Below are 15,257 nucleotides of genomic sequence, written 5' to 3' on the forward strand. Positions count from 1 at the left end.
TCTAGAACTGATGATATGTCTGAGACTAAAATGCTCTTTAAATGCACCTCCTAGCTGAAAGATGTGCTTGATTGTGCAAGTGTACTGGCAGGAGAAAAAAAAAATAGATGTAGGGATATATATTAAGACTAGACTTAAAAAAATATAACTTATATTCACTTTGTAAACTTTTCTTGCAGAAATAAGAAGCAATACAGGCACTGCACTATGTATGACAATAAGAAATGGCAGGTTCGCATTGATTCAATACACTTGGAATCTCATTAGTTATCAAATGGGAGTTGAGTACTGCCAACAAATAAACAACATTTTTTTTCATTCTCTGCTGCCCAAAGTCACCAAATATAGATTAGTCTGGAGTGCATTTATTGTTCCTGCTAGAGGTAATATAAAATAAAAGTCAGTTTTAGATACACAGATGTTTTTTCCCCTCCTTCTTTCAGGCTGTTGAAGAACGCACAGAATGAAGTTCGTTTCAAAATCTGGTATCAGAAACTACTGGCTGCTCTCCAATTCTGTGCTGGAAAAACCCTGAACAATGAGTTTTCTAAGGAGGGGAAACTTATCAGAATTCTGGAAGACATTGCCAAAAAAGTAAAAGCTGCCGATGACACAAAAAGAAAGGTTTGTTAAAAAATACCTCCCCTTCCATCTAAGTTTCTTCAGGTAATTTTATTTTTTCTAAGGTAGTACCTCTTTGCTATAATGCCCTTTACATAAATAAACCCAAGATTTCACTAAAATTTGTAAAATTTTGTGCTGCTCTGAAAACAAGTAAAACACATGTATTTAATGGGACAACGCTCATCATTGTTACTCTTGAGGTCAACAGATCTTTTAAGCCATTTAAATTCCTTCATCAGTGGTTTCTCAACCAGACTTGAAGGTGACTTGAAGACTTGAACAGAAATAATGACAACAAAGCTGACTGACATTTTACTGAAAGGAACGCTCACATTCAGCACCTCATCCCAAAACATTTGACTCCTGTAGAACTGCAGTGTTTCTTGAAAACTTTGCTAAGAGTTGTCCATGACAGGCTGAACATCCTCATTTCTTAGCAAAGCCAATCAGAGTGGACTGTACTTAATATCTCAAATATAGCATTCAGAAATTAATACTGTACGCATATATGCAGAGGCGCATTCCTGGCAGTAGAAGGCTTGCAGTCTTCTTCTCCCATGGGTGCAGCTTTTATATTGCATAGGTACATTTCCAATTCAAAACTGTTCATTTTCCAAGACAGTTGTTGTTACTTACCTGATGTGTAAAACTGCTTCTTGCTGAGATCTCAGCAAGACAGACCAGAAAGCCAAATAAAAATATACCTGCCACTGCTGGTTATCATGAAAGTTATCATGAATTCTTTTTGCCTTGTTAAGGATTCAAAGATTTTTCAAAGGCATTTTCAGAAAACTCTCAGTGTTGCTACTGAGAGCAGCAAAGCAAACATGGAAATAAAAAGACAAAAATATTTGCAGAGAGAAAAATCCATGTAAAAAGAAATAGTAGTGATACATTATACATTACTGATGCATAATTCAGATTTTAGAGATTAATCTCAAGGCTGCAGTTACTGTGATGCTGAGAAACTCCCAAAACTTGCAGTTAACGCACCTACAGTTAGGAGAGGGAGATCACAGTGTTGGGACAACAAGCAGCTAATTGTGAAGTTGTCCAGCAAGGCAAAAAAGACGTGAGATGCAGCAGAGCAGGTGCAAGGCTAATCAGCCCCTATTGAAGGGTATTGAATCTGAACCTACATGACAGCATGAAGTGGTAGTGCATCTAGGCAGAAAAAGCATGAATATGGAGGAAAATCACAGTTCTTAATTTTAATAACTGCACCTCAGTGCGACCTTATTAGCTGTTATAAGCTTACATGGATGCTACTAGCTCCAGAAATTGTACTGCTTGTTTAAAATATAGAAAGACAGTCAATGGCTTAAAAGCTGCTTCTATGTTCTTTCTTGTTGCCATAATGATTTACATGTTGCAGGAGGTGTTAAAGGTGGAACTCAACAGACTTCAGCAGTTCTTCCAGGAGGTAAAGGTTTGTCGGCTTCCCCTGAATCCTGCGCTTGTTGTCGAAGGCATAGAGGCAGACGTAAGTCTAGCTCATGCAACAGATTATGTTTTTGGGTTTTGTTTTTTGGTTGGGGTTTGTTTTTTTTTTTTTTTAGTATAAAGGAGGAGAGGGAGTGAATGGCTGCGTTGACTGGGAAATAATCTTACTGGTATTAAGCATGAGTCATCTGGTAAACTGACATCTAGCTTAATTCCCTTTAAACTGGGGGCCTTTGTTGGAGGCAGAGGTAAAGCAGATCATCCAGATGAGCAGATCATCTTGAGTGCCATCACACGGCATGTAGGGGATAACCAAGGGGTCAAGCCCAGCCAGCATGGGTTCAGGAAAGGCAGGTCCTGCTTGACCAACCTGATCTCCTTCTACAACAAGGTGACCCGCCTAGTGGATGAGGGAAAGGCTGTGGATGTTGTCTATCTAGACTTCAGTAAAGCCTTCGACACGGTTTCCCACAGCATTCTCCTGGAGAAACTGGCTGCTCATGGCTTGGACGGGTGTACTCTTCGCTGGGTAAAGAACTGGCTGGATGGCCAGGCCCAAAGAGTGGTGGTGAATGGAGTTTACTCCAGTTGGCAGCCGGTCACAAGCGGTGTTCCCCAGGTCTCTCTGTTAGGACCAGTTCTGTTTAATATCTATCAATGATCTGGATGAAGGGATCGAGTGCACGCTCAGTAAGTTTGCAGATGACACCAAGTTGTGTGGGAGTGTTGATCTGCTGGAGGGTAGGCAGGCTCTACAGAGGGACCTGGACAGGCTGGATCGATGGGCTGGGGCCAATTGTATGAGGTTCAACAAGGCCAAGTGCAAGGTCCTGCACTTGGGCCACAACAACCCCATGCAGCGCTACAGGCTTGGGGCAGAGTGGCTGGAAAGCTGCCTGGCAGAAAAGGACCTGGGCGTGTTGGTTGACAGCCGCCTGAACATGAGCCAGCAGTGTGCCCAGGTGGCCAAGAAAGCCAACGGCATCCTGGCTTGTATCAAAAATAGCGTGGCCAGCAGGACTAGGGAAGTGATCGTGCCCCTGTACTCGGCACTGGTGAGGCCGCACCTCGAATACTGTGTTCAGTTTTGGACCCCCCACTACAAGAGAGACATTGAGGTGCTGGAGCGTGTCCAGAGAAGGGCAACAAAGCTGTTGAAGGGTCTAGAGCACAAGTCTGATGAGGAGCGGCTGAGGGAACTGGGGTTGTTTAGCCTGGAGAAAAGGAGGCTGAGGGGAGACCTTATCGCTCTCTACAACTACCTGAAAGGAGGTTGTAGAGAGGTGGGGGTCGGTCTCTTCTCCCAAGTAACAAATGATGGGACGAGAGGAAATGGTCTCAAGTTGCTCCAGGGGAGGTTTAGACTGGACATTAGGAAATTCTTCTTCACTGAAAGGGTTATCAAGCATTGGAACGGGCTGCCCAGGGAAGTGGTTGAGTCGCCATCCCTGGAGGTATTTAAAAGACATTTGGATGAGGTGCTTAGGGACATGGTGTAGTGGTGGTCTTGGTAGGGTCAGGTTTACGGTTGGACTTGATGATCTTAAAGGCCTTTTCCAACCTATACGATTCTGTGATTCTGTGAAGGGGACTGCTGGAGTGGGTGTTGCGTGCACACCTCACCTTGCACAGCAGCAGCAGCAGCAGAGATTTCAAACTCTGAGCAGCCTGCTCCCAGCTCAGCTGCCCTGCCGTGGTGTTGGGATTGGTAAGGGCACCTGGCTTCCCTGAATCTGAGACCTAGTTACCATCCTGCCCAGGTAGCTCTTAGTGGCAGGTTTTTTCCCATCTAAGACTCTCCCCTGTCACGTATGGGAGCAGCTAAAAGTCTAGAGCTAGCTCTCTTTTTGCTGAGGTGAGACTAGGTACATGACTGAGAACTGCTAAAATATTAAATATTCACAGTAACTTACCTGTGCCTATGACCCCTATTAAAAATGACTTAAGAATAAAGGAAACAACAATGCTTTTTAGTGTTACTTGACTTTACTTTGACTACAATATTAAGACTCAGTTATTCATTGTTTCGAAATGTTTTCATAAACAATATTATGCCAGGAATAAGCTGTTCCATCTGTGGAGAAGGAAAAGGTATCCAGCAGCAAGAGAAAACAAACCTGAACACCCACATATATACCGGTTATAGCTGCCTAATTACAGCAATTTGTGCTCTATTTTTGTTCTCTGGCTCATTATCCACAGTGGACCTGATTCTAAGAGGTGCTGATCCCTTCAATTGCCTTTGACCTGTGATTCTCCAAGTAATTGCTATTCAGCCTTGATCTCACTGAGAACAGAGGTCTTCCAGCACCCCAGAGGCTTGGGCCAATTGTGTATGATATAAGTCCAAAGAATTTGAAGCCTGCTGCTTCTCACTGCTTTCAAGCTTTTTGGAAATAATGGCTAATGGAAAGGTATCTCACCATACAGTCATGCTATTTATACTGCACCAGCTTGGCTGGACAGATACAAAATGTTTAAATATAAGTATCTGAAGAGAGATCTTTTTTTCATTTTTCTTATATCATTATAGGCTATTATCTTGCTATAAATATATGCAGCTTCTTGATTGAACTGTATGTCAGTATAATCATGCAAATTAGAATTTTTAAGTGCTTATAATTACCTAAATTTAATTCATTTTGGTATCATCTATTGATTTTACTAGTAGCAAGCACTGCTCCCAGCTCCATCAGTAATGCATTATCTCACAGTAACCTTTCAAGCACTTATTGAGACATTTCAGTTGGCAAAATTCCATAGGGGGTCAGTATTTCATCATCAATAATAGCTATTGCACGTTGCAGAGGTATGATGTGGCTAAGACAATATCTGAATGCTTGCACCATGCTTCGAGATGTTTAGATGAAAAGCAAGAGACAGCTGTGTCTAGTAGCGTTTTTGTTCAAATTAGCCTCCCTTGCACTCCACCCAGTAAGGACAGCAGTAACTCCTGTGGGGTGCTCGTTATTTCTAGAAACCAGGCCATTAATTTACCATTGTCTTTGGTTGTTTTTTTCAGTGGTTGCCCCCCCCCCCCTTTTTTTTTTAATGATGATAATAATACCTCCCTAAGTCACACAGGATTTGCAGTGCTTGCCTCATTAATGCTTTTTGAAGCCCTTTGAGGTCTTCAGGTGTAAGGAGCTGTAGGGCATGAGAAGCCAGAGTTTATGTTTAATTAAGATAAATTCCACATAAAATAGATGGTGATTTTCAGAATTTCCTGTATTCTCAGCCAGAGTGAGGTCACCAAAGAAATTACCAGGTTCTTTGCTTCCATAAAGATTGTATGATTGAGCAATTTTTTTTTGCAGAAAATAATAGGAACGAAGGCTTTTCAATGCTTTATGGATTCTCATTAGATCAGTTTTATGTACTTTGTCCACTCAGTCCCAGCCAAAGTTTATTGTTAATAGACCTGGGTAAAAATGAAAATCAATTAGTACAGAAAATGTTATCCATTCATATAATCTGATTATTGAGTGAAACAAATTGTCTGGGAAAAAGAATTTCTCATTTTCCTGACCCAATTAAACAGCCAATAATATCAATAATTATTTATTTTTGTTATCTGTATTTGTTATCAGTGAGCAATATTTAAAGATGTTACCTTTTTCAGAGGTATTGTATTAGCCTGATGTTTTGTATATGTGACACTGTTTTTGTTCTCTCTCCTCTCTTTTTCCCTGAAGTCATGTTCATATTTTACGTCCAATGCTTTTCCATTAAAAATCTCCTTCATCAATGCAAATGCTCCAAGTGGAAACATCAATGTTATTTTTAAGGTATGTTCTTCCTCTAATCTTCAGTTCCTTTTGTATGGAAAATGTTCATTCGAAATTCACCTAATTTGTATTTTAAACCTGAAGCCTGAGAATGTTTGATTTGTTTCTGCTGTTCACTTTTCCCAATTATTTTTGACACTAGAACTTTTAATGGAATATGCTAAGGCAATGCACTGAAGTATCAACTTTTTGATCGGTAGAGAATCAAACGACTTCTTGCAATTTTTTTCTTAGTGGAGACAACCAGGCTAAAATATGAAGTTTATATTTTAAACCTAGTTTATTTATCACGCTGGAGTCAGAGGGCAAGTCTCAGAGAAGGGATAGTTCAGAATGACTGAATCCAGTAGCCTTGTCCATATGTCTCTAACAAATCAAAATACTGGAGTGTTAGAGACCGCATTTGCTACACAGAACTAATTCTGCCTGTCTGCCAGCATGGGGGAATGGGCTGAGGAAGAGGGAGGTGGAGGGAACAGCAGAGGAGGTCTGTCTCTTTGGAGTACTTGGAGGAACTGACTCTGAAAGTAAACTCCGGTTTATTTTCCAGCTGTCACCTTCAAAGTTTTGGAGTTCGGGACAATGCTGTGCCCATCCGCAAAAGGCAATACGTGCAATCTAAAGTTACTTTCAAAAGAGTAAATGTCTTCCATAACAGTTGATACTGTTTTCAGAGAACACTGAAGTTCATAAAATCGCTGACGGATACAAAATGGTCAGCATTGCCAAAAACATTATTCCTAGATCTTTTGCAACATGATGTTCTAAACCAGAAGCCTAAAAATTGATTAAAAAAATATTTCTAGGCTGTCTTGAATTAAATTGATCTTTAGAGCAGCTGTGATTCTCAGGAATAGAAGTACATTGGGGGAGGCTAGCAATGTTAAGTTTTTCTGAACATTTAGAAAGCTGGTTCTTATGCTATTTCATCTGAGAATCAGTGTTAAATAGACAGGTTCCTACTTACTTGAGCAACTTCAGCAAATGCCTGCCCATGCGGCATTTACCATTTGTGCTGATTTTACCTAGACAGTATTTTCCCTGCTCTGTAACGTTCAACAAGCAACCACTTGTCCAGTTGCTGTAGAAGTATAGCTGACATCACCTTCACCTGTCAGCAAACCATTGTGTAAAGGATCTTTTACTTGTACTGTAGTTCCATTGTTTGTTCATGATGGATAATGCATACATAAAATGATAAGCACTGATATCATACTAAATTGTCTACTGACTCTATATATGAGGGAAGGACGGGAGATAAGTGGAGCGAACACAATTTTTCTCAGCTTAGAGGTACTAAGAAGAATTAATTGGAGTTAAGATTACCTTTAAATGAAAGAAAAATGTATTTTGATTTTTTTTTTTTAAAGAATAGTCTATGTCTCCTGAAGTACTCATTTCATAGCATCAAATGTCTGTAGATTGGAATGCTTATATAAAAAGAATGTAATAAAAGAATAAAGCACTTAAAAATACCAGTAAAAGTCACATGTATTTTAGATGAGGTGGGGAGGAGGAAACAAAAAAAGCAGGGCTTTTGTTTTCACGGGCCATTTACCCAGCCATGGTTGAAGATAATCTGTTCATTACCTCTTGTGGCTACAATTAAAGCCCCATTTCACTAAGATGGTTGTTTGACTGACTCCATGGGGAGAGCAGTCGACACTGCATCACTGTTTGAAACTGAATATGAATCATGTCATGGATAAAATATAAATTCATGATAAAATGCCCCTTCAGCCTGCTGCAAATACCAAGTTGTGAAGCTTAACATTAGAGAAATGCTGTCATTTGTGAAAAGGGATCTAGCATTAGGTAGACTTTAAAATGTAACTAAATTAGGATCCTACCTCCGGATTAAATTTTCAAACTCTAATAATTATATAGGAATAATAAGTAGAAAGGCTGCAGTTAATCAGGGAGCATTTGTGACCATCTCAGTGGCTGCCAAAACTGTTTCTGCCTATGTGTGCCATTTACTCTGTCCTCTTCTGACACAGAAAGATAAGTAGTAACTTTGAAGAAAAACAAGAGGGATTTACTGTAAAATGAACGTAGCTATTTTGGTGAGGGAAAAAATTCAAATTAAATAGGAAGTTATTTCTCTCTGGTACTGAAGGAGAAACCTGGATTTCTTGTGCAATTTTCACAGATAGGTGATGATCTACGTCAAGATATGTTGGTTCTGCAAATTATTCGAGTGATGGACAGCATTTGGCTCCAAGAGGGACTGAATATGCAAATGATCATTTATAGGTGTTTATCTACAGGAAAAGGACAAGGTCAGTTTTACATTATGAAAGCTACCTGTATTACATTATTCATATCTCACGTAAACAGCAGTATACAAAAATCTTCCCTTTAACTTCTATTTTCATGGGTGTCTTATTTATCTTCACCCCTAAAGAAACAAAAAATGCTCAGAATTTCTGTTACTCAGGGCCTAAATTGTATACTTGCCCACTCCTGAATGTTCATTTTATTTATTCATTCTGCCTCTCCAGAATATGTACAACGAAACTTACTGAATTTTGTAGCAACTTAGGCTAGAATTTTCCAAAAGCCTCAACACCATCAACTTGCACCAGATTCTTAGAAGTAACTTCACACATCAAAAAGAGAGCTTTGGAGAAAATTGGCCATAGCTACTAAAGTTTTAATCCAGTGTGATCCTGCATAGATGCTTAAATGAACCTAGATGCATGTGGCTACAGAAAGTACCTGTAGACAAGTGACGACAGCTTCGCAGTGTTGATTTTGAAATATTACTCTTGTGATTTATGCTGCTTAGGGCAGGCCTGACTCATCTGAAAGCTTTATTTCTCTCTTTTATGGTTGTTATAGCAGAGCTGTAGCAGGGATACCAATTGCTTGCTAAAGAAATTTACTGACAGCAATAAGCTTACTATTTTTTACTGTCTCTCCAAATCTTTTACTGAAAATAATCCTTGCACAAATAGAAGACTGATGGATCCAGATTACCTGCTGTACAAAAACTATCAAAAAAAAAAAAAATCATTGCTTTCTGAGCCACAAAGAGGAAATGAGAGAGGATGAATGATGTGAAGGAGCTAGGAGAAAGTATAGATGAGTTCACACAGATGGCGGGTGGTTAAGGTGACCTGAAAAAGACTCCTCCCTTCTTTGTAGGGGTGGGAGTCAAAGCTTGAAGGCTTCTGCTTCAAAGGCAAATAATACAAGTATACCATTTCTTAACATAATATTATAGTCTCTGTCATATGCTAACACTTAATTTGATTTTTGCCAAGAAAGATACAGGGATCATCTGCAAATAATATTCTCTGCCTCACAGTCTCTTCCTTTCAGCACCATAGCAGCAGAAAACCTCTCGGTGTCTGACAGATTCTCTTCACAATGTCTTTCCTTATGAGCTATAGAAGTGTTAATATAATCGATTTACGTCAATTAAATGTAATCAGTTAATGATTAAGGATAAAAGGACCAAGTGACATGCCAGTGGCCAATACAGGACATGCACTAAAGTAGCCTTGTGCACCCAGGTCTTCCAAGTCCGAGGCTAACAACTTGCTCCATGGGCTGCCTTTTCTACACAAGGGAGACAAGAGATGATAATTTCATAGTCATGGAACCACAGAAATCACAGAATCACAGAATCGTATAGGTTGGAAAAGGCCTTTAAGATCATCAAGTCCAACCGTTAACCTAACACTACCAAGACCACCACTACACCATGTCCCTAAGCACCTCATCCAAACGTCTTTTAAATACCTCCAGGGATGGCGACTCAACCACTTCCCTGGGCAGCCTGTTCCAATGCTTGATAACCCTTTCAGTGAAGAAGAATTTCCTAATGTCCAGTCTAAACCTCCCCTGGCGCAACTTGAGGCCATTTCCTCTTGTCCTATCACTTGTTACCTGGGAGAAGAGACCGACCCCCACCTCTCTACACCCTCCTTTCAGGTAGTTGTAGAGAGCGATAAGGTCTCCCCTCAGCCTCCTTTTCTCCAGGCTAAACAGCCCCAGTTCCCTCAGCCGCTCCTCATCAGACTTGTGCTCCAGACCCTTCACCAGCTTCATTGCCCTTCTCTGGACACGCTCCAGCCCCTCAATGTCTCTCTTGTAGTGGGGGGCCCAAAACTGAACACAGTATTCGAGGTGCGGCCTCACCAGTGCTGAGTACAGGGGCACGATCACTTCCCTAGTCCTGCTGGCCACACTATTCCTGATACAAGCCAGGATGCCTGGCTTGGCCACCTGGGCACACTGTTGGCTCATATTCAGGCGGCTGTCAACCAACACTCCCAGGTCCCTTTCTGCCTGGCAGCTTTCCAGCCACTCTTCCCCAAGCCTGTAGCGCTGCATGGGGTTGCTGTGGCCCAAGTGCAGGACCTTGCACTTGGCCTTGTTAAACCTCATGCAATTGACCTCAGCCCATCAATCCAGCCTGTCCAGGTCCCTCTGCAGAGCCTTCCTACCCTCAAGCAGATCAACACTCCCGCACAACTTGGTGTCATCTGCAAACTTACTGAGGGTGCACTTGATCCCTTTGTCCGTTTTCATAGAAATGTGAAAAGCAGATAAAGCACTGGTAGGATCCCATTTTGCAGGCATGGTATAGTAGAGGAAGCTGTCACCAACTGAAATTGTTAGAAGAAGCCCTTCCTGTAATGCAGAGTTGTGGGAGGACATGCAAGGGGACCACACACAGGGACAGGGACAGAAGGCTGGCCAGCCAGGTCTCAGTTCCAAAAAAGGAATTAAGTGCATGCAGTAGAGGCAGAGGATTCAAGTGAAGCATTGCAAAATGCTTGGCTTCTCTCTGCACTTCAAAGTCCCAGTTTGTGTCATCTTGGATTAGGCTAATTTCTGCACTATCTAGTATTCTTTCTCCCAGCTGTGATCAGCATCACATACTGCAGAAAAATTTGTGTAGCATTCTTGACAATAAACACATATGAACTAACATATTTCGTAGTAAATATCTGATCCTATTTTTTATAGATTTTTGTTTTTTGTGTACATATTCTACCCACTTTGAATCTTGTTAAATTGTTGGCCTTGTTGGTACTTTGAGGCAGTTATTTCCACAATATTGTTATTGGTGTTTTTAATCTCATTTGCAGAATTGCCACTTTTTACTAAGTGTCCTTTGTTTTTTGTGTCAAAAGAGAGAGAGAAGAACAATCCTGATCTATATTTTCTATTGCATTCATTATTTTACAAGCTTTTAGGCATGTATTTTTTCTGCATAGAATGATCCAACAATAGGCAATATGCATTGATGGTCTTCATATCTTTTTAAAATTGAAGGTTTTTCATGTGAACTCTTTTCTGTCTGATTAGGATTGGTACAGATGGTGCCAGATGCTACCACACTAGCGAAGATCCACAGGGAGTCTGGTCTGATAGGACCATTGAAAGAAAACACAATTAAAAAATGGTTCCGTCATCACCATCCTCTGGAATCAAGTTACCAAGAGGTAACATCATAATGAAACTTATTATACATTTCATGTTTTACCATGGGATAAAAAAAACCAAATGGCAGTAAGCAGCAAAAACAAATTACTCAGACACAAGACAAACAAGTCACATGCATAGAAGCCAGGGAACTGACTTAAATGCCACTCTTTCTAAGGAGATATTGCTCTGGATCAGGTGCATTGTAATACATTTTCTATAAAAATGTGTCATAGAGATGTTTTGAAGTTTAGTGGTAAAGTGAAGAGAAGCTGAAGTAGAAATTAAGTATTGAACTCAAAAACATTTAGTCTGGGTAGATTTTCTGTATTTGGAAATGACCATGTCAATACCCACAGTTTTAGAAAGCTGTTTTATCAAAACTACCTAGTCATATGATACATAAGATCATGCTTTTCATATCACGTTGTGGGACCCCATGTAATGAATCTGATTTTATGAAACTAGACTTTATGCATGAGCCAAAAATTGGAAATTTTATTTATAGAAGCAGAGGTTTCCCAAGGAACTCTTTCTATTCATTCTTTGTTGTCTGAGCGTGTTCTGAGGTCCATGAAAAACCTTTTAATGTTTGTGTTGCTGGGACAATTTTTAGAACCCTACTCCATGCCCACAGTAGATTAGTAGGCAAAATTTTAAATTTAAAGGGGAGCTTTGAGTGTTTACCACTCTGAAAATGATGTGCTTTTATAACAGTTTATTAGTAGATGTATAGCATAAATATGTTTGATAAACTTTAGTAATTTTGTAATTATTCCATAGGCATTTGTTCATCCACATTTTCAGTAAGAGCACTTGAATTCCTAGTATATCATCTTGATTCAATTAAACAGGAACGATCTGTATAGAATTTTTTTTTACAAGTTTGTATGTTTACAGTGTTATGGTAGAAGTGCAGCCAACATTTGAATTGAAAAGTGAGATACTATTAGTTATTGATTGAAAACCTGATTTCTTGCTGCTGTTTCTATTTGTAAAAAGTACCATTAATGTGGAATATTCTAAAACCATTTTCAACCCATTTTCTTTCAATTTTTTAAACATATAAAATACAGTCAGATCTGATTGCATAGGGCACGCATAAAATTACTACTCTACATTCACCTTGCACTCGCTGGTGAATGAACCTTTCTCTTTTATTCCTTAATAATTTTTTACTCACACAATACTGTTTCTAAGGTGCTCAAAAATTCATGCAGAATAAGCTTTAATATCCTCATTTTACAGTTGAGTGAACAAAATCACAGAAGGCTTAGGTGTTTTATCCAAGGTCATCGAAGTAAGTACTACAGGTAGACATAAAATTCAGCAAACTCTTGTGCTGTGGCCTAAGTCTTCCACAGTGCTGTCATCCATATCAGCCATTGCAGGTGGCACCCTGCATCTACAGGGAAATCCTCAATGCCTAAATAATTATTTACCTTGGCTAATGTAGGTTTTGTCCAAAAACGTAATGATCACAGATTAGGATTGTTTTGGTTTCTATATAAATGAATCACATTGTGATTGAGATTCATGGGAGATTAAGACTTCTGAATAAGAACTGCATTTTCAGTTCTTAAACTGTAGTAGGTGAGATTAAAAAAAGACAAAAGCTATTCCTTATGCTTTGAGGTAGAAGAGTGATCATCATTTCAATCAGGAATAACTCTCCCCTGAGAGAGGACACTGAATTGTGCGTTGTGAAAGAGGTTGGGCAGATTCTTCTACTTGCGGTTTTTAAATATTTCACACTGAAGTTAGCAGAAAATTTGGAATCCACCTATGAGTGTCTGGTGAGCAGATAATTAGCTTGTACATTTTCCTACATCCGCCATGGGCACATTTTTGTCAAAGAGCAATGCCACAATATAATATTGTGAAGAGATTGATGAGACAGATCTGAATGAGCTAGTCTACTTACACGAAGCAGACTAACTGTGAAAGTATGCACCTCCACCACGTAAAAGAGCATCTGAGGAGTAGGTTATATTAAACACAACTGCTGGACTGGTTTTTGCTTTACTCACTCTCTTAGGTCTCTCTGCATGACACTAGGTTTGATCCCATAGTCTATTCAGACTCGCAGATGCTATGAGCAGAAAATGATTTAGGTTTTCTTTGTTTCAGTTCATTTCTGTAAAATGGGGTTTAATTCTTTGGGCTGAAATATTGTGAGACTTGATTAATTAGGATCTGAGAAAGGCAATTGATTTCTGGAGAAAAAAGACCCATGTAGGTACAGAACAGTACAGTGGGTGTAAAGTAACCTTTCTTTACAAAGCAAATGGTTAAATTTGTGGATTTCCAACTAATTTCCAAACAATTGTTTTTACAATACACATGCAGGCTACTGAACAGAAAAAGTCAGCTTCCTGCCAAGAAGCTTGCTTTACTTAGGTACGTTTCACCTTAGAAGTTTTCCATAGAATTCCAAGTATCTGTAAAACACAAGGTGAAAACCTCATGCATAAAATTGTTTTTGCATTGTGTCGTGGTTTAACCCCTGCCGGCAACTAAGTACCACACAGCCGCTTGCTCACTCCCCATGAGTGGGATGGGGGAGAAAATCAGAAGGGTAAGAGTGAGAAATTTCGTGGGTTGAGATAAAGACAGTTTAATAGGTAAAGCAAAAGCTGCACATGCAAGCAAAGCAAAACAAGGAATTCATTCACTACTTCCCATGGGCAGGCAGGTGTTCAGCCGTCTCCAGGAAAGCAGGGCTCCATCACGCATAACAGTTACACCCAACGACTGATGCCCAGCCACTCCCCGAGCAGCAATCGCTATCACCCAGCCAACTCCCCCCAGTTTATATACTGAGCATGACGTCTTATGGTATGGAATAGCCCCTTGACCAGTTTGCATCAACTATCTTGGCTTCCCCTCCCAGTTTCTTGTGCACCTAGGAGAGCATGGGAAGCTGAAAAGTCCTTGACTAGTGTAAACATTACTTAGCAACAACTAAAACACCAGTGTGCTACCAACATTATTCTCATACTAAATCCAAAACACAGCACTATATTAGCTATGAGGAAGAAAATTAACTATCCCAGCTGAAACCAGGACACATTGTAACTTTGAAATTTGTGTATTACTTGTTTGAGTACCATTCCTACAAACACCTGTCTCTTAAAATTTTAGCAACATGCATAGCATTTGTAGAACTACAACTTTTGGTTTTCTTATTAGCGTCACAAAGAAATACATCTGTGTATATTTCCAGTAAGTGCTTTTGTTTTACTAACTAGGCAATAAGGAATTTCTTTTATTCCTGCGCTGGCTGGTGTGTTGTTACCTTCATTCTGGGAGTCTGTGATCGACACAGTGACAACATAATGCTGACAAAAGCTGGACACATGTTCCACATAGATTTTGGAAGATTTTTAGGTCACGCACAGACATTTGGAAGCATAAGAAGGTTAGTATCTATAGTAACGCACATATTAAACTTTAAAGCAGTGTTCTGAAATTTCACAGTCTTATCAACACCCATGGAAAAAATAGAAATGAGATCATGCTTTTTTCCTTTCTGAATTTTCCAAAACAACATCTTTTCATTGTTCACAAAACCTCTAAAAAATGTAGGAATGACTGGAAAAGGAATTAAAATGAGATGTTGGAGATCCCCTTTCAGTCTAAAAAAAAAATCTAAATCCTTGTTTGGTCAGAGATTTGAATGATGCAGTTCAGTAATAACCAGAACAGTAGACTGGCCTATGCCAAAAGAATTCTGATGTCTATTGTTTTTTTTTTTCTAGCAGAGGATCATTCCTATAATGGATCCAAAACCATAGATGTATCTAATTGACCACTTTCTTCCTGTATTCAGAGAAGAAACCAAATTTTCCAAATAGACAGGGAGAACAATTATATTATGCCTCTGTGGGTAAAATTGCAAACTTTTTCATTATCTTTTGAAGCTTTACATCTAACCACACTGAACTGAGGGGCTGTTTT

General features: G+C 39.6%; 1 protein-coding gene across 1 annotated transcript in view; it reads left to right on the plus strand.

Moving 5' to 3' along the window:
• Positions 1-15,257, plus strand: part of PIK3C2G (phosphatidylinositol-4-phosphate 3-kinase catalytic subunit type 2 gamma) — a 222,599-nt gene that overhangs the window by 132,308 nt on the left and 75,034 nt on the right. Inside the window, 6 exon segments of the mRNA XM_075505608.1 lie at positions 444-624; positions 2,000-2,107; positions 5,763-5,855; positions 8,008-8,137; positions 11,181-11,317; positions 14,549-14,718. Coding sequence (XP_075361723.1) covers positions 444-624; positions 2,000-2,107; positions 5,763-5,855; positions 8,008-8,137; positions 11,181-11,317; positions 14,549-14,718 — 819 coding nt within the window.

This window comes from Mycteria americana, chromosome 1 (assembly GCF_035582795.1).
Source record: "Mycteria americana isolate JAX WOST 10 ecotype Jacksonville Zoo and Gardens chromosome 1, USCA_MyAme_1.0, whole genome shotgun sequence".
NCBI classification, from domain to species: domain Eukaryota; kingdom Metazoa; phylum Chordata; class Aves; order Ciconiiformes; family Ciconiidae; genus Mycteria; species Mycteria americana.